At 39.6% G+C, this 25,973-nt stretch overlaps 1 protein-coding gene across 1 annotated transcript in view; it reads right to left on the reverse strand.

The window, feature by feature from the left end:
• Positions 1–884: 884 nt before the first annotated feature.
• The window catches only part of arsb (arylsulfatase B), a 64,625-nt gene continuing 39,536 nt past the window's right edge, over positions 885–25,973 (reverse strand). The window contains exons 7-8 of the mRNA XM_002940198.5: positions 5,365–5,496; positions 885–3,821 (exon numbers count right to left, since the gene is read on the reverse strand). Coding sequence (XP_002940244.3) covers positions 3,562–3,821; positions 5,365–5,496 — 392 coding nt within the window. The 3' untranslated portion in view covers positions 885–3,561. The remainder of the gene's footprint in view (positions 3,822–5,364; positions 5,497–25,973) is intronic.

The following is a 25,973-nucleotide window of genomic DNA, read 5'->3' on the forward strand; positions in this document are numbered from 1 at the left end:
TGTGCCCTACCAAATATGGAATCATATTCTGATGAAGTTTTCATTCTTCCTTTCTTTCTTGCATTGGCAGATGGAGTTAATGGCTCTGCAGAGCACTCGCTTTATACCAAGCTGCTGAGATAAACTTGCACTCAGCTGTGTCTTCTATCTTTCAGCACACCACGTGCTTTCCTCTTACACAGCCATTAGATTATGCTGAAAAATAACCTTTTGCTACCAGGAAAAATGATAGGATTTCCCAGAATATAATAGCATCTAAATCACAACTAGTTTAAGTCTGTCATTTGAAATATATGGCTCTGCTCCTTCAGAGTTGTCTACACTTTATCAGTGCCCCAATGCTTTCTGCTCTCTTTGCTTCTTCCCTTGTCTGGCCTGTTGCATGGAAACCCATAATCCAAAAAGCTTTGAATTACGGAAAGGTCATCTCTCATACTCTCCATTTTAACCAAATAATTCAAATTTTAAAAGGTGATTTCCTTTTTCTCTGTAGTAATAAAACAGCACCTTGGGTCTGGTCTCAGTTAAGTCCCAATTAATCCTTATTGGATGCAAAACAATACTAATAAGTTGAATTAATGCTTCAGGGATTTTTTTAGTAAATATAAGGTATGCAGTCTCAAATTACGGAAAGACTCCCAATCTGGAAAACCCTAACTTTAATTTAAAAAACATAATGTTATATTATTTACCGAAAAATCCAAAGAATAGTATAAAGCTGTAACAAGGCTGCCCCTGGGTGTTGGACAGCATTATGTAGGTGGGATAATGTAATACATTTCTGCAGAATCCCGCTTTAAACAAACAGATTTCGAGTGGCCCCCGATAGTCAGACTGGGTAACAGAACACAAAAAATCGGACACAGATGTTGACAGGCAACTACTGACTTCCCAAAATTCTACATTTTATTTTAAATTTTTAGAACAAAGTCATATTTACCTTAATGATTTCATACAATAAGACATTATTCCAAGTTCGACCAGCCAACCTGTGACTACAGGCCTTGTGTACAGGGACAGTATAACAAAAACATCCAAACAGAAGAGACCCCATTACAACACAGAACAGCCCGCATTGCATTCATTTTACTTTGGATTTATTACTTCCTGCTCTTTATTGCTTTCTGGATTACTTCATGTAGAGAAGTGACCTGGGCTCACAAACAAATGTGACAGTATGAAGCAGTATGAGCTAGCAACCTGTCTCTATACACCTGGCAATATGGCACAACGTGACACCAAATTCATTACATTAACACAAAATCTGTACAGATGTTGCTTTAAGAGGATTTTCCCTTTAACTCAAAGATGTACCATGTAAAAAAATAAATATTGGTGGTGAAGATCCAGAGTGTTACCTGGAAATGTAGAATCTATGGCACTGGCACATTTCACGTTTTCTATCATTTAAAGGGTTAAAGAACAAACAAATCAGGAAAATATATTCTATTGTGTTTAGTTATAAGAAACCTTGTCTTAATACATGATTTCCTATCTGTTTTCCTCATTATTATATGTGTGGTTTTTTTTTTCTTACCAGGCAATAAAATTAACAATTCAGACAGCTGAAAGGGGAATACAAGTATGGGATCTATTATCCAGAAACCAGCTATCCAGAAAGGTCCAAATTATGGGAAGGCCATCTCCCATAGACTCTACTATAAGTAAATAAATCAAATTTTTAAAGATTCCCTTTTCTCTGTAATAATAAAAAAAGTACCTGTACTTGATCCCAACTAAGATATAATTAATCCTATTGGGTTTATTTAATATGTAAATTATTTTTAGCAGACTTAAGGTATGGAGATCCAAATTACAGAAAGATCCCTTATCTGGAAAACCCCAGGTCCCCAGCATTCTGGATAACAGGTCCCATACCTGTATTTAGATTTGACAAAAAATGGAGGAAGATCAGAAACCAAAGGTTTAGTCTTTTTATGAGTTTGTCAGTTGCTCAATGTGACACAATCCTGTATTCCATCATTTAAAGGGGCTCTGTATACTTAGATTTTCTTTCTTTGCATTGTGCTTTGTAAAGAACATCTCTGCTGGCAATGACTCTGCACTATAAAGAATTCATTTTATTGCCCTGTTCTGTTGGCCCCTTGAGCTATGAGAATGCACCCCCTTTTATTTCTAAGGGGATTATAAATTACAGGGAAATTTTTGAACTTCCTAAAAGTAAATATATAGTTTTTGCAACCTTGTGCACAGATATACATGATTTCACAGACTGAAAGGAAATGATAGTCTGCTTTTGATTTATAGGAATCATTTCCCAACCCTCCTCGGGCTGAGACTAATGACACCCCCTCATTGTTCCACTGAGATGGATTCTGGGACTTGACGTCCCTCTGCTTTTCAGAGAATCTATGCACCATAGAGGGACTTGAAGCCCCAGAATGCATCACTTGACAATGGAACAAGGTGAGGGAGGGGTTGAGAAATGGTCAGAAGCAGACTATGATGGTTTTCTTTTAGTTCATATAACCAGGTATGTCTGTATAAGAAAAAAATAAATATATTTTTAGAAGTTCAGTGTTTCTGCACCTTTTCTATATAATCCAACTGAATGAGCACATGTCAAAAAGGAAGGTGTTTTTTGCCTTCAATAACAAGTGTACTGCAGGTCAGATAGATTTTGTAAAACTAAAACCAGTAATAAACCCATTAACACCAAGAGGGTAGGGGAAAGCAAAGGGCAAATAATTATTAGGGAAGCAACAAATCCAGGATTCAGTTTGAAATTCAGTTACATCCTAGGATTTTTCCAGCATTTGGATTCAGGGGAATTTTGTGCCAAACCAAATACAAACCCTCAAAGTCATGTGATTTTAAAGCTCTGAATGACAATTATATGTTCACAAATTCTGTTCACAATTGTTTATTTTTTTAATTTCCATTTGCTAATAAGGGGTTGGATTCAGTCCAGTATTTACTTGAACCTTTAATAGGAGCAGTATTTAGAATTTAGCCAAATCCAAGAAGTATTCATTTGGTGAATGTCAAATAATTCAACATTGCTAGATTATACATGTAGATCAATATTTCCATTAGACCAATACAAAGGGAAAATAAACTGAAGTATGTAAGTATATTAGATTTGATATGTACTTTTATTTCTATTGTGCTACTTGTATGTGCAGCACTTTTTTTTAAAAGGTCTTTTAACTACACAGGAATAGCAATAACTGATTCCAAAGAGAAGATCAATTGGAATGTGACTGTATCAACCCCCCCAGGCTTGCTGCTGGATACTTATGGCTAAATCTGCTGTCAGAGCTAAGGGGGAGGGAGGTAGCTTGCTCTTTGCGATTGGTAGAGGGAAGAGGCTGAAGTCCGATGCCTCGGGCAGCACCAAACCTAAATACAGGCCTGGTAGCAACTGGTTTTAGCCTGAGTGACTATAAAAGATTTGCGGCTGGGTACATATCATTGAAGAGTGAATGATTCCAGGATCATTACTGTGAAGAACACTATGCCTACTGGCTATTTTAAAGGGACCGTACAAGCCCACTGAAATGTCTTTGTGAGCCTTGAAAACATACTTTCACAGCATACCTATTCCCATGGTCCCCACACGCCTTTGTCCCCAGGGTCACATCTTGGATCGTCGTCTGGGTAATCAATTGGCACAGAACTGATATAATAGTTCTGGAGACGGAAAAGCAACATCGTCACCACATCTGGAAACTTCTCTGACAAATCATACCTTTCTTCTGGATCTTGCACAATGTCAAAAAGCCACAGTGTTTTATTGGAGCCGTCAGGGGATGGAATTTCCGAGTGTTTAGATGGTGGTGGAAACCAGTGGCTGCACCCTGCCCACCAACAGATAAGACTCACATTATAAAGATATTTAGAAAAGCAATCACAGCCATCTGTTTCTGAACCACAAAACTGTTCCACTTTGCAAATCATTTTAACCTGATATAGTGTTAGCATCCAGAACAGCAATATAATTGTACAAGTAATGCTGCCCAGCATATTTATTAGCCTTTCATGGTCTGAGATTTGCAGTTTAGCAAAAGATGAACACTGATGTCAACTAATCTAATTTTCTACACATTTAAAGGAAAACTATACTCCCAAACATCTCATATGTAAAACACTTCATATACAAATAAACCATTTTCAAAAAAATATACTTTTTAGTAGTATGTGCCAATGGGTAATCCTAAATAGAAAATTGCAATTTTAAGTACTAAGGGCCACCTCCTGGGATCATAGGATTCACAGTGCACCCAAACAAACCAAGGCACACATACATGCTAGGCCCCATCAGCCAATTAGCTTTGTTTACTCCCACACTACTTCCTGTCATCTGTTGGTTAAGTATTCCTTCTGGGCTTATAGTTTTCCTTTAATGTCATGTGACTTCTTTTCACCCTCTAATATGATTCAGGAGAAAAGAGCACAGAGGGAGAAAGAGGCAGACAAACCACCACCAGCCCATGCAGTCCAGTTGGCGAGTCCTACAAGCTCTAATTGGCTCGGCAATATATGTGTCCTTGGTTGGGGGAGTGGCGGGATGTGTGGGCGGGGAAAGGGAAGGGGGTGGTGTGATGGCCCACCAATACGAAGCCGGACTGTGGACTTTGTGGCCGGGTTTGTGGAGGTGAAGGTGTTGGGTGGGGAGGGAGGGAACCCCCTTTTCATGGACAAAGGAAGGACTTAGCCGAGATTGGGTTTATTGGGAGGGAATTATGGACAGAGCAAGGACTCTGGGAGGGTTTGGTGCATGGTGGTTGGAAAAAGTTCTAAACAAAGCCAAAGATTGATGGACTATTGGTGGTGAATAGCCTGAATTGGTTTTATTTGCTTTGAACTGTTGAGTTTTACTGTAAATTGATAAGTTTTTACCGAATAAAAAATTCCCATCAGCCAATTAATGGACAGAGTTTTACACCCACACTTCCATTACATTATTTCCTGTCAGCTGATCTCTGAGGGAGCACACAGCCCATCACTAAATGGTGGCTCAAGGGAAAGGATGTAAAAGAGCAATATTTACAGATATATATAAGATTCTTTAATATGCCACTTAATATGATATAACCTATCTGTTGGTTAAGTATTTATTCTGGGGGTATAGTTTTCCTGAAAGGCTAAAAGTCACTTGTAAGTGTTTGTAATGTTATTTGTATGTTGGATATTCTGTGAAAACCATAAATATATATATATTGTTGTGTCAAATAATATACCCTGTAAAAATGACCTTGCTTAACTGCACTTACAAAGAACCCGTTAACCCCCCAGGCAAGTATATCAGCAGGAGCACAATTTAGATCTTTTATGCAAAAATCCAGCCTTTAACTTGTTTTCCTTTCTCCAAAGATCACTAAACCTTGTTAAATGAAATACCTGGATTTCCAGTCAGCAACTTCCAGTTCCCGTGTCGTATAGCAGCATGGACAGACACGTTAAACGGGGAATCTTGCCATTTGGTAGCAGCATGAGTGGGTGCTTGGTCTCTGGTATTAGGGCTCACAGAACCTGTAAGGAAGGTTTGGTTGTACATTAGTATTAGATTTTAGTAGGTATTCTGAAAGGCAGGGCAAAGAGGAGTTCTAACACAAAGATTTAGAATAGCGGTTCTCAACCTGTGGGTCGGGACCCCTTTTGGGGTCGAACAACCCTATCACAGGGGTCACCTAAGACGATCAGAAAACACATATTTCCGATGGTCTTAAGAATAATTTTATGGTTGGGGGTCACCACAACATGAGGAACTGTATTAAAAGGTCGCGGCATTAGGAAGGTTGAGAACCACTGATTTAGAACAAAAAAGTGTTGGATCACTCTCTGTAAACCCTCGGCATAGCTAGGGTGGCGACCTGCAGTGGCGTAGCGAGGGGGGTGCCGAGGGGGCCATGGCCCCGGGCGGCGTATCAGAAGGGGCGGCGGCAATCACCATGATATTTAACGTACCCCCAACAGACCATCGGCGGCGGCTCCTTCTCTCTTACAGGCAACAGCGCTTTTGACGTCACACGTCAGCGACGAGGCGCAACCTTATAGAAGCGCCTGTTGCCTGTAAGAGAGAAGGAGCCGCCGCCGATGGTCTGTTGGGGGTATGTACTATGGGGGAAATTGGGGGCACTGTGTGGGGGCTACTGTCTATGGGGAAATTGGGGCACTTTCCATGGGGGGGCCAGGTCTTTGTGGGGTATTGTGTATGGGGGCACTTCCTATTGGGGGCACTGTGTATGGGGCAATTGGGGCTCTGTGTATGAGGGCACTTTCTATTGGGGGGCAAGGTCTTTGGGGGGTATTGTCTATGGGGACACTGTGTATGGGGCAATTGGGGCACTGTGTATGGGGGCACTTCCTATTGGGGGCACTTTGTATGGGGCAATTGGGGGCACTGTTTATGGGGGCACTGTGTATGGGGGCACTTTCTATTGGGGGAACTTTTTAAGAAGGGGCGGCAAATTTCCGGTCGGCCCCAGGTGACGAAAGCCCACGCTACGCCACTGGCGACCTGTTCGGTGTTTTACTGGCCTAGCCTGCAAAAGTGTTGCTTAATGCCAATGTTATTAAAAGGGAAAAAACATAAACACATAGGAAGGCAGGTGGCACCCCTAGGTACAGTATATCATCACCCATATAAATGAAAGAAAAGAATAAAGAGTAACAGCACACACTCGATGCACTGAAGGAGTTTAAACCAATTTATATAAAGCCTGAAACAGTTTTTTTGGCTCCTCACACTTTTTGAAGGATTCGGGCTTAACTAAGTCCAAAGTCTTCAGCCGGAACCAAAAACCTTACATTCATGAACCAGTTATCGTGACAAACTAGGGCTTGCGTTTGGTATTCAGCCAAATCTTTTGTGGAGCATTCGGTATTTAGCCAAATGCAAAAATGTATGGGTTGGGTACATACCTACTTTATACAAATGGGTTAAACCCTTTAGTAAATTTCAAGGAACACTAAGAGACAAAGCATCATCCAGCTCTTCTGTTCCACTCACTTTATTATAAACAGTACTGCCTGGCACATCTCTCGGGATATTAATGCTTACTGTTAGTTGCCGACGTGGAAGAAAATTGGATCCAGTAATTGTGTATAAGGTCATCAACGTTTAATAAAAAAAACCTATTATTGTGTTTAATTTTCCTGCATACATTTGGTACCTTTCTGTCTCCTGTGAAGGGAAACATTTATACAACAATGAAAGCAATACAAAGCAAGTTTCTATAAACTGCATTTTATTTATTATGATTAGTATGAATTAGATGCCAAATACTTTAATTGGTTTGCAGTGCTCTCTGCTCCCTTCTGAAGCTCACCCAATGAATACAGTGTTGCCTATGTCCCGCACCTATGTATTCATTACGAATGGGTTGGGGGAAGCACATAGGTGTCCCCCCTCCTGTCCCCTAACAGGTGCAGGCCACAGTGGGGACCAGTACATACCACCTGTTTTGTGGCGATAAGGACAGGGCTGCTTTGCGCCCACTGATGCTGCCCTCTCTTCCCTAAGCCAGATTTGTTTTACCTGGCTTGAGGTGCAAAGCACAGACAGACCCCATTCAGAAGATTTCTTTTAATGTTCACTAAGGGGCATACTATTTGTGTCCAGGTAAATGATCCCTCTTGTTTAATAGTGAGAATAGTTTTACAGCTTACAGTCATACAGTTTTTAGTCATGACTGGATCCTATTTTAAAATGAGGTTGGCCAATGGTTAGGCAGCTGAGTAGATTGGTGGTCTCTCATTAGTAGCCTACTCTGCTGTCAGTGAGTAATGATAATCTCCTTGTCTCTCTGTCCCAATCATGGGAATAGGGCTATCTCAGATATTATCCTTTTCCCAAAATCCAGGCCTTTTTTAAAGACTAAAAAATCCCTGTGGAAATAATAAAAAATTAGAATGGTAGGCATGGGAAGGGTATTTCCAGAGGTAGATAGAGAAAGGGGAGCTTGAGAGAGACATCATAGTAATACAATGTGAAGCTGTCTATATCACACAATCATAGCCTAATACATATCATCTCAGGTTACCAAATTACAACCTTAATGGTCACTTGTCGAGAGGATAAAAGCAGGTTACACAAATGTGTCCTTTGTTTTATGTGGTGTCGTACATACCTCAGACATGACTGAACTTTTTAGTCATATCAAGCAGAAACCTTTAATAACCCAATAGCAGAACAAAGATCTTGTGTTTGCTTCAGGGAGAAAAGATCTCCTGACCCACCCTTCTATACCCCCCCCAAGAAAGGTCACAGAATAAATTACCCGTTTGTGCATTTTATGTGCAAGTAAGCAGAAAGAAGCTGAGAACAAGTACCATAGCTGATTCTGTGAAACTTGGGTTGTGCCTAAAATAATATACTGCTCTCCCGCACACAATAGCAAATCTCTGTATCATTTGGCTTCCATAGTACAAAGAGCACATTAGGGGAGCCAGCAATAAAATAAGGTACTTGTGTCCAAGCAATCTCTTGCACTTCTACACAGTTGCCAATGTGTCCATCCTGCCTTTGCACAACTGCACCTATTGATGTTGGGGAACGATGAATCTACAGCCACCCTGGTCCAGGCAGCAGCTCCAAGGCTCCCACAACAGCCATATGAACAAACGCTCCCAAAGTGATGCAAACCGTGTTCTGAAATTGCTAGACACAGCTTGCACCTAGTAATTTCAAGAGACTAAATTTTAATTTTTAAATTGGAACTTCGGCTCTCATAGTGCAGATAGCACCATAGCAATGTGGCCCACCCCTCGACACACTCTGATGCAAAGAAACAAGGCAAGGAAGGGCAGCATTGGCTAGGCTGCCTGGTCCTGCTCTATGAACACTGCACTTGTCTTTGTGACCCCCTTATAAGTTGCCCTTGAGGTGCAGAGTTGACTAGGTTGTCACAGCAAAATGCACAACTCCACCTCTCGACAAAAATTGTGTGACATTTCTTAGGCCCCTAAAAGTATTTTAACAGAATTTTTGCAGACCCATAGCCCTACAATGACTGCCAAATTAGAAACTGAAGGAGAGTTAGGCTTTAAATGCCTATAAGTGAATCACAGAATGATCCATTTGTCCTGCAGTACTAAAATAACTAGATAATAAGTCGATGTTTTGTAAAAAAAAAAGAGGTCTGTCTACCCAATCTGTGTGCTGTCAATTGCATTGTGGGCATAGGCAAAGCAGTGACATTCAAGGTACACACAGAGTTAAATGGTTAAGATAAAAAAACTGCTGCTCATCAAAAAGTTTCACATAAAATATACATCCACCAGTTGGTCATTAACATGATGAAAAATGCCACAAATGGGCACCTTTGTGCTGTTTATTCAGTATGGCTTGAGATAAATCAGCCTGCTTTTCTTCAGCCAGCATGTTATTTAAAGACCATGAAAATCAGCTTAGCCAAGAAGCGTTCTGGGCGTGTGGATGCCTTTCTTTTGTGGTCTGAGTGCTGGGAGCAGATTGCCAGGCTTATGGTACTTAATTTAAAAGGCAAGTCATAACCAAAAGAAAATCCTAAAATGGTTGCCAGATGGGCAGCAAGTGGAAGACGATAGCGTCATTTACTAATATTTGCAGCAAATTATTTCAAACCCAGCAAACCAAACAAGGACAGCTTTTATTGTGTGCACTTGATGCACATTTGTGATGCAGGTCTGAGTGCATCTAAACACATGCCCTAACTGATTTACTTTTATTCCACCTCGCTGTACCCTCCAGCATCCAAATCTGCGTTTTACAGTGCTGCATTACATTGTGTTTTATTAAATGCAACATGCTGCATTTTAATGCGTTCAACATCTGCTCGTAATACAATAAAACAGAGAGAACTCACAAAAACGTCAGCTGCGTTTAAAAAATGTATATAAACAAAATATGTGTTTTGACTAGGGATGCCACCTTTACAGAAAACTATACCCCAAGAAAGAATACTTAACCAAAATATAGTTTAAATCATATTAAGTGACCTATTAAAGAATCTTACAAAACTGGAATATATATACAGTATATATATCAGTAAATATTGCCCTTTTACATCCTTTGTACATCCTAAGAACCGATGGTACTTGACATACTACTAGGACAGTTTAAAGCGATCCTGTTTTTTCATTATAGTACTATTTTACTATACACACGTATCATGTGTTATACAGTAGGGGATCTATTATCTGGAATGCTTGGGACGGAGGGTCTTCTGGATGAGGGATCTTTCCTTAATTTGGATTACCATACCTTAAGGCTACTTAAAAAACATTTAAACATTAAACAATTACATGTATTTATAAAATACCAACATATTCCACAGTGTTGTACAATAATTAAGGGCATATACAAAACAACCTGTAACCAAGACAAGAGGTAAAGAGGACAATGTCCCAAACAGCTTACAATTATATAAACCCAGTAGGATAGATTTGCATTCAATATGGATTTATGCAGCTTCAGATGGCATGTAGTCTTCTTCAGAAGAACATTCATTATCGATCATACATTTAAATGCAACAATCTAAAACTAATATTCAGACTGAAATTGTAGGATAATAATCGGAGGATGCTTTGAACATGAAATACAGTAGTAGGAAGGTATCTTTGTGTGTGAGTGTAGGGGTGTTAAATCACCCCCCATGCATTTGGATTTAAACTGAGGAGCCATAAGCTCTACAGAAATTGTGGGATAGAGAGAGACGTTGCAGAGACTTGTGTTGGGCACTGAGCTGGCTTATGAGGTGCAGAAAAAATTCTCCAGTTTATGGAAGAAATTCCTTCCAGTCTATGGAAGGAAAGTGTAGTATGCTGCTTAGGAGATCTCATTAAATATATATTCTGTTATAAAGACACACCATTTCAGTTCTTACAGCTAGTGTGTGCCCGATGAAACCACATGCAGTATCCATAATGGACCAAAACTGTGTTATGTACATTATGGCCATTAAGCTTTTATCATATTGTAGTGATACTGAAAATAAACCCACTTTCTTTATAGACAAATATCTTTATGAACAGAATGAAAAGATTATCAAAATCCAGAATATTTCTATATCTCTGTATAATAATTTAAAAGAGACAGAGGGACAGCTCCAAGGATTGATTCTTGTTTAGCAAGGGATACATGGGGCACATTTACTGGCTTCCCAGAAGGGTCACTTGAGAGAGCAGTAATGAGTGAATACTTTGTTTGGTTCAGGGTCAGGGAAAGGTTCATATAAACTCTTAGTTGGCAGACACCAATCGTACAAAAGTGACTTTCTGGAAATGCATTGTAGGTCCCCCAAGGATATCGTCGGATACACATTTTATCTCTATCTGACCAAAATTTTCATACCAGACCAACTGACTACATGACCAATCGCCACGGTACGAAAATTATCAGGACGATAATTCTGAGCCCACACATGGTCCAAAAAGCATACAAAACTATAGCAGTATGTATGGCCAGCTTAAGTTACTGTCAAGTACAAGCTGTTGTTTTATTATTATTAGAGAGAAAATGAGAATCACTTTTAAAAATTTGAATTGTTTGCTTATAATGGACTTTATGGGAGATGGCCTTCTGGTAATTTGGAGCTTTCTGGATAACAGGTAAGGGGATCCCATAACTGTACTGAAAATAATATGTTATCATTACATGTGGAAAATTCTCTATTTTTTATTGGCAAGACCCTCAGGAAAGAAATTCTTAATGGATTTTGCCGGAAATTGTCATTTTCGCATATTTCCACAAGTTGGTCACGCACGCTACCCATAGCATTTATGTTTCATTCCACCAATTTTCTATGATAATATGTGAACCGTCCTAAAGTTACACCGTTATCTATTGCTAACCATCTACATTTTGAGCGATGTAATGAATTATTGAACAAATGAGAATTTTTTTTTTGTGTCTAACTGTAGAGACATTTTGTGACCTTTTGAAACTTTATGGTTATAATGAATTTTATGCAGAGCTCTGTGACTGCCCATAACTTTATAGAAATAAATAAAAAATGAGCGATAGCAGTGACCTTCATCTTTTAAGAGGGAATTGGATACGGCTTCTGAGGGATTGATGAGGCTGCGCTCGTTACACTCTGCTCAGTAAAATGACTCCGATTACAGACACAAAAACATATTTCCCCTTGTTATTGTCCCGTACAATTGCGAGTATTTATACGTTTGTGCTGTTGAAAATAATCAGGAATTTTTCAAAGTTACACGTGTAATATGTCCAGAGTGGAACTCGATACATGAATGCGTTTGGGTTAAAATTATAAACTTGGGTGGGTCCAGTGTGTGGTCACTTGGAAGCCAAGCAAAGGAACGACCTTGTGGTCATGCTAAAATAGTAACTTTGTGGTGGGAACGACTGTCTTTGAAGTAGAGGATCATGATGTAACAACCTTTACTCTGTTGCATATGAATGGCGGCACATCAAACTATTCATAAAACATGACATTTGAATCAGAGTCAAAATCCTAGGCTTGTATGTAACATAATTTCAATATTGATTGTGGCAGTGGTTGAGATGTCACCAAGACACTTTCTAAGCATGGTGTCTAAGAACCTCACATTTCAACCCCAACTTGAAGTAAAGCCACTGCACTAGAGCAACCCTTCCAGTTTATACAGAGCATACAGAATATTTGCAGTCCAGGGAATACTTTGCAGATCAACAAGAACAAGGAGACAATAAAGCCTGAAGGTAGAATGTATTTTGCTCCATGTCCTGGGCATTTGCAATTGTTATTCTATGTAAAAAAAAGCCATTTTGTTCAATTAGAAATCAGCAGCTGCCCCTTCACTTACCTTTTGGAAAAAATTAGTTAATGATGTGCTACCCAAACAAAAATTGGTCTACATATCCAGAGGCTGTCCAGCCAAGCTCAATGCGGTGAACTGGCCAGGCTCCCTTGAACTTTGTATACCTTTCCTCTCCTCTTTTTCCTTCTTTCTGAACTGTCGTTAAAGTGTTAAAACCTTAAATAAAAACTCATTGGAAAAAAAATAAAAAGAATTACAACCTGGCCAATCTGCATGTCATTTTTTATTTGGTTGCGTGATTTTCCTCCCAATTTCTCAGTTTCCTCCCACACTTAAAAAAAACATACCACAGGTTTATGGTCTATGGACAAACTGACCTTAGAGTGTGAGAATTTCTGTGCCTGTAGTAGCAACTGATGTGAACTTCACTCTGTAAACTGTTAAAGTGTCAAATGCTATAGAACTCTTTAGATGGGTCCTGTTGGGGCTCTTTCCCTTAAGTGCTGCATGGTGTGTTCCTGATTATTATTATTACTGAGAGGGAAATCAAGGGTTGCTGATGCTATGGCTTGTGTGTTATTTGCATCTGAAAAACTTTGTTGCCCAATATCCAGCATTATTCTAATTAAACTATACACTTTGCATTTTCATATTTTGCTATTACAGGTTTTGGACTTACATTAAACGCCACCCAGTCTGTGGAAAGCTCTATCCTTTAGGGCCCAGCAAATTCTTGTCCCATCTAAACAGAGACAACTAGAAGGTATCTTTGTGTGTGAGTGTAGGGGTGTTAAATCACCCCCCATGCATTTGTATTTAGACTGAGGAAGCTCTACAGAAATTGTGGGATAGAGAGAGACGTTGCAGAGACTTGTGTTGGGCATTGAGCTGGCTTATGAGGTGCAGAAAAAATTCTCAAGTTTATGGAAGAAATTCCTTCCAGTCTATCGAAGGAAAGTGTAGTATGCTGCTTAGGAGATCTCATTAAATATATTTTCTGTTATATAGACACACCATTTCAGTTCTTAAAGCTAGTGTGTGCCCGATGAAACCACATGCAGTATCCATAATGGACCAAAACTGTGTTATGTACATTATGGCCATTAAGCTTTAATCATATTGTAGTGATACTGAAAATAACCCCAGTTTCTTGATAGACAATATCTTTATGAACAGAATGAAAAGATTATCAAAATCCAGAATATTTCTATATCTCTGTATAATAATTTAAAAGAGACAGAGGGACAGCTCCAAAGATTAATTCTTGTTTAGCAAGGGATACATGGGGCACATTTACTGGCTTCTCAGAAGGGTCACTTGAGAGAGCAGTAATGAGTGAATACTTTGTTTGGTTCAGGGTCAGGGAAAGGTTCATATAAACTCTTAGAAGCAGCCCCCCTAATAGCTATCTCACAAGGGTGACCGAGAGTTTAAAGCAATAACATCACTAACGGATGCTCCTCCAGGGCTTCTTAATACTTTATCCCAACTTGGCACCTTGATTCCCAGCCGTTTCCCTGCAGCACATGGATATTGTCAAAGGCCCCGAGTGACTTCTCTCCACACCTGACATATAAAAGGTCTATAAATGGAGAGAAGAACTACAGATTTCCTTCCCAGTGTTGCTCTCCCAGCCGTAAGCTTTTCTCATCATTAAATGAGCTCATTGTTATGTTCAGATCCAAACACCATCTCTTCCAGTGATAATAAAAAACACTTACTTATTGTATGACACAGACCAAGTCCAGCTAAACAACCACGAATTTATACACACACACATATATGCTTCAAATGCAATAGCCAAGGCACCACTACACCACGAGACACCTTTGGGGCCCCGTCTGTTAAGGTTATTGTTAAAGAACAGCAGATTGCTCATTTTCAGGCTGTGCATAGACTGTAGGCTGCAATTATCAAAGCTTACAGTTTGTTCGGCTTTCAAGGTTTCTTATGTGGCAAAGCTACTGTATAAATGAATGCACACAAACCAATAACATGCTTTCCTTGGCAGCACCATATCATTAAATCCTTTTGATGGGTTTAGCAGTATGAATGACCTGATACCACTTCTATAAAGGGACCTGATTAGGTGAATTTAAAATCAGCCTCTCCTGGTTTTGGATTATATGTTAGCGTTTCACTAACTAGTCTAGAGTTGTACGGCCAGAGGTCTGCAGGCCAGATGCAGCCCCACAAGTTTTTTTGATATCCCTTGTGCCCAAGGTCTGTTAGTTTGTTTGTATGACAAAATCATGAGATTTAAACTACGCTCTGGTGTTTTTAAGTAGAATGAGACCCATTTAACAATGACAGTCTATGGCAGTTACCAGCAAGACTCTCTGGCTTTTGGCAGAATATCCGGACTGCTAGGACAGGCCTGGCCAAGGTGATTATAAATGTCTCCTCCTAGTGCCGAACTCAAGGACTGGACAGCAATGAATAAACTCAAGGTTAGATGGGTTGGATATTCTATGCATGTCAATAAAACTATGCAGGCAATGCTTATAATAGTATTCAAGTTATTCATCAATATGTGGAACTTTTCCTCTAGTGTGTTTCATTCATTTCAACCTCTCCACCTGTTAATTAAGCTGAGTTTTAAACCCTAAAAATAGATTTGACTCAGTCATTTTATTTGATATCAGGAGCTGAGAAAACAGGAAGGAGCACTTTTTACTGAATATGATTTAGTAATAGTCACAGATGTGACAAACAGTGCTTAGCCCTTCGTGGAAGAAAACCCTCCTATCGTTAGGGTGAAAGGGTATGGTTTGGCACGACCATAATTAAAGGACACTTACCACCTAAAAATTGTTCCCCCAGTGCAGGTGTGGGCTAATACATATAGGGCCTGTTTGTACATGCATCCCACCATTCCCCTTTTGAATACAGCATTTTGATGAACAGAGAAACTGCCGCTAACCTGTATTCCAGAGGGAACATGAGGAGAAAGGCACCTCAGATGCAAAACATGATAAGGTCAATCTTGAACAAAAATCAAACTTTTACACTTTGATAAATAATTGGGGATGCACAGAATCCAGGATTTGGCTGAATCCTAAGCATCCAGGTCAACCAAATCCCATCTCTAAAGGTCATGTAACTTACAAAATTACAGCTGAACATTTTTTTTTTCCAACTAACCTACATTTTTTTTTCAAATTTGATTGGGCTGAATATTTAATCCTCCACTAAAAAATTACAGATTCAAACAATACCTATAAATAATAAGCCCTGTCTGGGTTAATATACCTATTAAATATTCCAAAGACTCCATAACTGGACCTCGAGCTGCATGTCGCTATTACAGCCAAGCTGAGAATGAATGTTCAGCACAAAATAGGAGATTTCCCCCAGAATGCACATTATTAAAAGCTATGCGATACTGCACGTAGATAATGGAAACATTAAGACAGTTCTGTGGGAGATCTGCGGACAAAATGAAAAATCAAATACGTTTTTTAATACGAGGACAATACTTCTTTAATAAAAGAAATAATATCTTTTCTGTCTCATAAAATGTGACTTTCAGAAGAAGCGAGTTCAAGCGCACACCTGAGAATGCAGTAATGAAGTGCCCTTGGAAGGGAAATTAATGTAGCGTAGTCCTTGCCCTTTCTAACTTCTCAACTAAATGCTAAGTTTGTTCAACATAACAATATAAAGGTTTTCTATCTTTCCCTAACGGCTGTTCCTACAGCCATAAATTCCTGCCACATTTGTATAGTTTAGGTTTATGCACTTTTTTCTTGTCTCCTACGTTTGTGTCCATCTCTGGTTCAATTTATCCAAGTTTAGCAATATCTGAAGCATCTTCAGGTGAACAAAAGCCAGCTGACTACAGTTCAGATTATATTTTGAACTGATTGCTCATTAAGAGCGATGGCACACAGGGAGTCTCCCACGGTTAAATCTGGGCTACTGTGGGCAATAAATCTCCCCTGAATGCTTTCCTACCCAGATTTAACCACAGGCAACAAATTTTCCAGTGTGCCATCACCTTTACAAGTGCAAGTGAACGGTGCAAAGTACAATCTTAGATACAAGTCACAGAATTTTTTTTCTCATACATCCAATGTGATTGTGGCCACTAGGGGCAGATGCACTTGTGTGAAAATGTGCAAAATTATATTTCAACACAAAACTAATGTGACTGCACTGACAATTTCCAGAGTTGGGATTTTCTGGTGCTTGGTGTTCAAATAATGTGGGTTTGTGGTTCTTTGAGTGCAAGAACCAGTGCCTATTGACGGAGGCCTCTGTGCGATCTGGAGTGATCACCATCTTCAAGGTATTGGCAGCTCCAGGTTTACCTAGCTTCAGTAGCCACACTTGCACAGTTCTCAACAGGAGACAGGATGAATGCAGTGGTGCAGAACACAACTATGCAATGGTACAATGAGCGGCTTTGGAAGTTCCTTTAATGAATGCCATTCATTGCTTTAATTTTTGCGCAACTGTGTTGTGAACATACATGATCTCTTGTGACTTTATTTTCCTTTGTATTCATTTAAACGTAATATTAAGGCGTGAATGTGCTGCACATTTTGTTTTGGATGGGTTCTTTCCCTAGTTTATATACAGATTTTATTTGCTTCAAATCTGAGGGCTACAGATTTAATCGGTTTTTTTGGTCCTGGGCCCTGTAACAATGAAGAATGGTCCCGACAGTTGGGCATATTTGCTAGTTTTGCGCATGTGTCATTTTAATGGATGTCTATTTTAGCAAACCGCCAACAATTCATGCTGTGCACATTTAGATAATTGTGTTCTGCTTTACACTGACCCTTAAACTACAAGTACAGGATCTGTTATCTGAAAGCCTATTATTCAGAAAGCTTCAAATTACGGGAAGGCCATCTCCCATAGACTCCATTTTATGTACATAATTCAAATTTTTACAATTTTTTTTGCCTTTTTACCTGTTTAAATATTTATTATTTAAACATTAAATTATCCCTATTGGGTTTAATTAATGTTCAAATTATTTTTTAGAACACATTAATTATGGGGATCCAAATTATGGAAATCCCAGGTCCCCCAGGTACTATAAAGGTATGGGATCTGTTATCCAGAAAGTTCTGAATTATAAGAAGCCCATCTCCCATATAGTCCATTTTATATAAAAAATAAATACTTTTGTCCCTGTAATAATAAATCAGTACCTTGAACTGGATCCCAACTAAGACATTTGTAATACTTATTGGAGGCAAAACAATTCTATTGGGTTTAGTTAATGCTTAAATCATTTTTTAGTAGACCTAAAGTATGGAGACCCAAATTATGGAAAGATCCCTTATCCGGAAAACCCCAGGTCCCAAACATTCTGGATAACAGGCCCCATACCTGTATATCTAAATATTTTAGCTCACTGGGCCCCTTAATTCCAGCACCAAATCATGGTTCAACTCACTAGCTCACATACCTGTATTTAATTACAAGATCAAAAGAAGCATAAATGTGGCCAATGAGATGATGGAAATGGTGGCATACAAAATAAGAAAAGAATTAGAAAAATATATTTGTTCCATTCATGAAGACGGCACTGGCTAATGAATAATGGATCTGCAAGCTGGTGCTGTTCTTTGGGACCAACAGCCAAAGGTTAGGTATGATAACATTTGAAAGCATAAAGCCTTGCATTTTTCCCAATAATTCATTATTATAATCAAAAGCTTTAAAATATCATATGTATACTTTTCCTTGAAAAGATATGAGAAGGGTTATGAAAAAATAATTATGACCTTTGTTTTCCAGTTCTGTGCAGCCCGGGGGATAATGCTGTGCTGAGATAAAAACATTTGCACAGTATTTTACACTATGTCCTCTCTATACGTCCCCTTATAATAGCATCATGCTTATTACCACCTATTTACAATCAATAAAGCTACACTCATGTTTAGAAATAAGAAAACTATTTCTTCATAGAAAACGAAAATGCAAGAGGTTTTTTCCCCCCAATAAATCACATTTAAATAAAACGGAGCCTCAACAAAATTGTTGGGTTAAGTGGAAAAACATCTGGAAAATCAGGCACAGCGATTCCTAAACTGTAATGTCTTAATAGCAGAGAACATGCAGTCTTGGAAAATCTGTTGTACTAGGGGGTGGCTGGTAATTGAATCTTTACAGAAAAGAATCCACAGAATTATAGGTTATGAAAAATAGGCCACTTGGTGAGGTGAGGCTCAGACTGAAAAGCAAAAATATGAGAAAGCCCTGAGTTGCTTTAAAGACGTGACTTATGAAAATATATTTGCTTTAACCATGTAATATAAGGGAAGTAGAGGCAATGCTGGAAAAGAAAATTCCTGTGCCCAAGTTACAATTATTAAAAAAGGTCAGAGGAGTGTTCTTCTGGGTAATCGTGGAACACAAGCATGAAAACAGGTCTTTGGGGATGCAAAGTAAGGGCTGTGATTGGCTATTTGGTAGCCCCATTTGGATTGCTAGCCTGCCAGAAACATAAAAATGGGCACCTACTTTCTTTTAGGCCACATCAAAGGGGGTGGGGAGCCAGGGCCGGATTTAACTTGTCGGCGCCCCGAGGCCGCCCCCGCCCCCCCACAAATGCGAATGCGCAATCGCGTGGCGCCCTCTCCCCCAAGTGCGCATGCGCGATCAATGCGCACGCGCAAACGTACATTTAAACTCCCATACGGAGCAGTGGGGAGAGGTCCCGACTGCTCCGTATGGGAGCCAAATTTAAAAAAACTGTTGCGGTGGGGCGGCATGCCGCCCCTAAACTTGTGCCACCCTAGGCCCGGGCCTTTGTGGCCTTTCCACAAATCCGGGCCTGTGGGGAGCAAAATATTGCCCAGGAGCCACTGGTTGGGGATCACTGCCCTAGCAGGATCTTAAATACTTGCTGCCAAAAAACCAGTTGCTTCTATAGCATATCTCTTTTGTAGCATCAAAGCCAATGGTGACCATAATTCAGTGTCCCTGTCCCCTTCACATTTTGGGAGACCCTCCCAGGCACAAAGCTGCCACATTATTATAGCAGGATAGTTCTCATCTACATCAGTGTTAGGGAATAAGCAGATATTATATATCTATGATTGATGCATTAAGATAAGGTATTTAAAGGGAAACTCCACCCAAAAACACCTTAAGCTTTTTGAAAAGTAAACATAATTTCAAGCAACTTTGTTATATAAATCAAGTAAAAAATAAGCAGCCTTTTCATGATTTTAAATGTAATAATATGGTTTGGAACCGTTAGCTAAACCTGCTGATCTGGCTGACTACTTCTGACTCAAATAAAATGTAACAGTAGAAGACTGTCCTCATACTGCCTTCAGCCTGCAGCCTTCCAATCCCACAAACCCCTAAGCATGTGATGTAAATAAGGAAAGGAACATCACAGTGCAATGCATTGTTGGTTATGTAGTTCCTGTATGCTGCCTGTAAGCTGCGGAGAAGTTGTTGCAATTTGTAACATCAATGTTTTAGTCCCTCCTCCCCTGCCTGGATTTCAAATGATGCAGAAAGAGAAGAACTGTTTTGCAGCTGAATTTCAGCATATAAAAATGGTATTTATTCATACTTTTTGAGGGAAAACAAATATGTATATTAGGGGTTTCTGTGTTGTCAGACAGAAAAAAACTATAAAAGGAAAGGTAAAAACTAAGTAAGCTTTATCAGAAAGGTCTATGTAAATACAGCCATAAGCACTCACAGAAACGCTGTACTGAGTCCTCTGTCAAAAGAAACACAGGATTTCTTGTCTCCTTTTTTGTAAACATGTTGTTAGGGTGTCTGGAATTAAGGAAAAATCCTTAATTCCAGGGGCCAGAGTCTGGGCAGCACTCTCCATCTCCCCCCACCCCCTAAAAGAATGCTAAGAACTCATTCTCCCCTCCCTTAGGAATGTGTGATCTGAGATATGGCTAAATGGCTAGAGCTGCAGCAGGAAGCTATAAAGACCAAGCTAAAATGGCAGCAGCAATCTTAAGCAAACAGAAAAAGTTCTAGGGCCCTTTACTCAGGTATGGTAATGCTTTCTACAGAATAAATATAGTGTTCTAGGTGGCACTAATGTGGCAAATCCATTGGCAGTAAAATGCCAAAATGACTTTCCTTTAAGGACCTTCAGTATTAGCATTTTGCACCCTTTGGAACCCCTGTTGCCCCAAACACCTACCCCTTTCTGGACAATACACTGAGTGCCCTGGAGATCTCTGTTCTGCTGTTTCCCTATTGGCCCCCAGCTTGCCCTGTATGCCGAATACTGAGTTCTGTGTCAAGCAGTGTGTCAGGTAGGGTATCCGTGCCATGTTGTACACAACTCCTGCTGTTTCAGCAGTTTGCCACACTTTTGTTAGCTCTGCCCCTAAAGTTTACAAAAGTATGCTATTCTATTAGAGGGTAACATACATTCAAATGTGTACTTTCCCTTTTATTATGCTAATGATTATGAGCTGCTTTCTACATACACCAATTCAGAGAAGGAATACACTTCAGTAAACTTTGCAACAAATAGTTTATACCCATATAAGACAGTCCAAGGTCCTGGCAAAGTGACCCCGTAGCATCCTAATACAAACCAATATGTGGACTTGGTTTACTTTCATACCAAAGTAAAACAGGCTTGTTGCAGACTGCTAATCAGATACTGAAAGGAAATTCAAGTTTTGAGTGCAGAAAGGATGGCAATGTGTATTATTATTGGTAGGGGAAATGTATGGCTGATGTTTTAGCACACAGTCCATTACATCAGGAGTTCCTTTCTGCTTTCTTTGACACTTTTTGGAAATGAAAGTAACTGTAGCCTTCTTGGCTTGTTCTTTAATTACCTTGACTACTGAATATAAAAACATGCATGACCACACGTAACTACTCAAAATATTCAGCTGAATGGTGTCTTATAATAATAGAGAAAGATGGAGCCTTCTATGACTCGGCTTGAAGTTTTAGTCTTGCCTTAACCTTGAACATTCACCCCCCATAACCTTTCCTATCACCTGCCATATCTCCACACGGTGCTAGAAACCAGTTGTGTGCTTGGTCAGCCAAACTACTGTAGAGCTGCCTACTGAACTAATCACAATACAGGAGTAACAGCTTAGTATACCCAAAGTACTTTACATAAAATGAATGTTTTGGAATCACATTAAGTGCTATAAAGTGTTTTGACTTCAATGTTAATGAGGCAGTAACACAAATACACATAGCTCTTATGTAAGGGGGAATGTCCATAATACAAGTACTAATTTTCTTACCATAAACCTCAGGGTTAAGGTACTACACAGTCCAGTACGAGCCATTCAAGAAAACAGGTAAAACTGAAATGTGTTCCTGCTTGTGTTTAGTAAACTGGTTAATTGGTGCAAAGAGTGTATGCTGTTGATTAATAACCAGGGGATGTAAACACAAAACAAGTGGTGATATTACATCATCAGTGGTTATTCTTGGTTGTTTGCACATTCAAAGTTCTGGAAAGGTAGAGGAAATATAAAAAGGCAAAGATAACGAATAACTTTGTGAACCAAAGTGCTCAATATTTACAGAAATAAGAAAACCATCACCCTTGTAGCAAGCCAAGTATTATGTTGAAGATGGTGTTAAGCTGTGTAAAGTTGTGTGTAGCAATGGTTATAGGTATTCTGTAGTAGCAAATAAGAGGAGGAAAAGTATGGGAGACAAGAATCATTGAGGGCTGGAACAAGGCCTTGAACATTGTTCTATGATCATTATTAATGCAATAAAAAAAACAGAAATGTTGCATGAAAGCCCAGGAAGTATCAGTGTAGTGAGTTGCCTGTTCTTCTGCTTCCATTTTATTATAGTGATGGGACCAAAGAAAATCCATGCCATGCTAACACTGTATAATTTCAGATACTCTTTATTTATTAAATAACCTATTTCTTGCTTACTGGGGCCAGTTTTAGGTTTTATCTGTCAAAATAGGGCACCCACAGAATACAGATGCCACAAGGAGTTAGGAAATAGCTCAGCTGATTATTACATCAGTGCACACAATCCAATACATTGTGCATCTGAACTATAAATTGATGTGTATTGTGGGTATTTCCATACAGACTTAATGCTTCATCTTGTTTATTTTACCGTAAGCAAGATTGTGGCTTTTACATGCAGGATAATTAATGTCTGTGATAGATATCAGAAGGGAAATTATACAAATCATTTAAGAAATAACTAAAAGGTAAGGTACAGCTATTTTCAAAGACTTGATCTTGATAAGGGTTGTAATGGTGGACTATTCACAGTGTGCCCAGGATAGTGGCCTGTTGGCTCTGGGTGTGCAGGTGATTATGGTGTCTTTTATGGACTGAGCAGAAAAGGAGTCCACAGCACCAGGGCCTTCAGCATCTTGTTCTGCCTCTTAGGAATCATGTAATCATTAGTGAAGAGTCTTGCTGTAAAGTGCTTTATTGCTGCGTTATTGATATAAAAATCACAAAAACAATATCTGCTCTTGCCTAGGGAACAAATAAGAATAAAATAGGGGTTCATACAAAAACCTAAATGCTTCAATTCAACTTATGGCAAATTGGCAATTACAAAACAATTGTTGACAAATATACCTAAATATGAAGCTAGTGAAGGCTAATAACATTAATAGTGGCATGCCAACTAATGCTTTTTGCATATTGATTAAAATCCAAGCTAAAACTGAACTGTTGCAGTATGTTTCTGCTTAGTAAGAAGCAGCAGTTAAATGAATAGATCCCAGATGTTCAGGGTGCGGTTCCCCACCCTGAGTGAGTATTGTTTAGATTCATTACAGGGGCAAAGAGAAAAAATAAAAACATTTCTAATGGAGGATCATAAGTGTCAAACAGACTGTTCTGTATGTGTGTGGGCCTACTGGTCTTATTGTCCCAAAATTCATCCATAAATCTCTTGCCTTAATCATTTAAACCTATGACTATTTTTTCATTAGTTAGCTAGTTATGTTCTTTGTTCATTGGTTAACTGTTACAATTGATGAAAAGCATTTAGGTTTGGGAGTGGCTTGCCTTTGGAGTGGCTCACCCAACATTCCCTCTAAGCTGTGCGCTCGTGCACACGCATACAAATTTTGAGTTCAGTGCACACAGCAAATTATGGTGCGCACAAAGAAATTTCCATGAGAACACAAAATTTTGCAATCCACCATTTTTAAAAATATAATATAAAATGTCCGCACAATTGTTTTGCACACATAGGCAAGAAGTAATCAGAGGGAACTCTGGGCTCAACCATTTCAATTAAATTCTGGGTGAATTGAAATATCACTCAGGTTCTCTGACAGCCAGTATCCCACTGGTATAACTATAAAGTTCTGTGGATACACACCAGGGCTTATTTATGCCCACAAGTAAAGCGAGTAAAGTGCAATTTTGAGCACAATCAGCATTATTTTTCCAATAATGCAGGCTTTACCCCAATATCCTAGTGTCATTGCAGCTGCAAGAAGGGAATTACGGCTGATGCAATTGAGCCTATGGTGTCAAAGTTAGCGCTTTTGCTTGCACTTCGTCACAAATTAGATGCAATGCTGCAAAATATATTCAAAGGTTGGCGTCATCAGTGTGCAAGTGACAAGTGCCCTATTCTTTAGATGCAAGTGCACTGGGCCCATTAATCCAGGGTGCTGAGGGAAATCTGGAGCTACTGCCTGGTTCAGGGTTCCTCTGCATCACCAGGCGCAGCAGGGCTCCTCTGCATCAACAGGCGCAGCAGGGTTCCTCTGCATCACCAGGCGCAGCAGGGCTCCTCTGCATCAACAGGCGCAGCAGGGTTCCTCTGCATCAACAGGCGCAGCAGGGTTCCTCTGCACCACCAGATGCAGCAGGGTCGCTCTGCATCTAAAGGCGCAGCAGCGTTCCTCTGCATCAAAAGGCGCAGCAGGGTTCCTCTCCACCAATAGGCCCAGCAGTGGCTGTGACTGTAACTACATAGAAGTACAAAAAGCACATTGTGACGCAAGTACAGGGAATGGAATAGGAACTAAAATGTGCTTGTGACCGTAAATGAGCCCTATCATCTCTATGGTGGTGCGGTTTTATGCCAGTGTACATGTTGGACTGTGCGTGGCAGTGGTACAGAATGCCACTGTCATTTTGAGTTTGATTCTAACCATGTTACTATTTGCATGGAGTTAGAGTGTTTGTGTGGGATTACTATGAGTGCTCCACTTTTTTCCACATTCGAGTAAAGGAAAAATATTAATCACATGGCAGAAAAAGGAAGCTGTAACGGCACGGTGGCCACCTCCCACTGCAAAAAGAGCTAACAATCAGCTTTTGACATTGAACTGTCAAACACTGTTACTTTAGTTTTCCTTTTTTGGTGACCCTTTTGCTTTTAGTTACTCAGCAGGCTAAATTATCTGTCAAGAAATCTACCTTTCTAATAAATAAACTGGAAATTGTGCTAGAAACAAAAGTACATTTGGAACAAAGAGGGAAAATACTATATTTCAGAAAATAACCTTAACCTACAATTTATCTATAATGTCGACATCTGTTTCTGCCTGTTCAGTTAAATAAGTGCTTCCTCCTTTTCCGCTGTGAATATGGAAAGCCAGACAGAAATATCTCTTGTGCGCCTCATAGATTCTAAGCAATGTGATCAGGAAACCGCACTGAAGGCGACAGCAAGGGCAACAGTTACTGACATTTCAGGGTCACGCGTTGATGCAACAAAACAAATGAGATTATGAACACGACTCAGTTCAAATGATCTGTTCATGTGGAACTACTTCCCCGGCAATGTATATACTGAACAGGAAACCATGAACTACAACAATGACCCCCAGTATGGGCGATACCAGTGCTCTCAGGCCCAGTTCTAATTAAAGAAAGGGAGTGCACAGAATGCAACATAACCAGGAACTGATTGTTTATACACAACAAACTTTTCCTGTGGTGCAATTCTGTATAAGACCTGAGCCCAATAGAGAATGAGAAAAAAAAATAATAAACAAAAAATTGTAGACATTACTAATCTCTAGATTGCAAGATCCACTAAGACTTCAGTGCAATAGTGTGAATATTGTATAATAGTTTTCGAATCTTGCTCCCTAGATTATATATCACTTACATCAAGCCTTGCCCCAAATTAACTTTACAACCTAAGGACCTATCACAGCCACACACACACCTTGTGGGCAATATTATAGAGCCAACTAACCTAATTGTCATGAAAGGTAGCAATCGGCCATTTTGTTGCACTTTGCCCACCGCCCAGGGCATTGTACAAATAGCTGCAGGCCTCTGCATCCCTTTTCGGCGTACAGAGACCGGAA

This window comes from Xenopus tropicalis, chromosome 1 (assembly GCF_000004195.4).
Source record: "Xenopus tropicalis strain Nigerian chromosome 1, UCB_Xtro_10.0, whole genome shotgun sequence".
In the NCBI taxonomy this organism is placed as follows: domain Eukaryota; kingdom Metazoa; phylum Chordata; class Amphibia; order Anura; family Pipidae; genus Xenopus; species Xenopus tropicalis.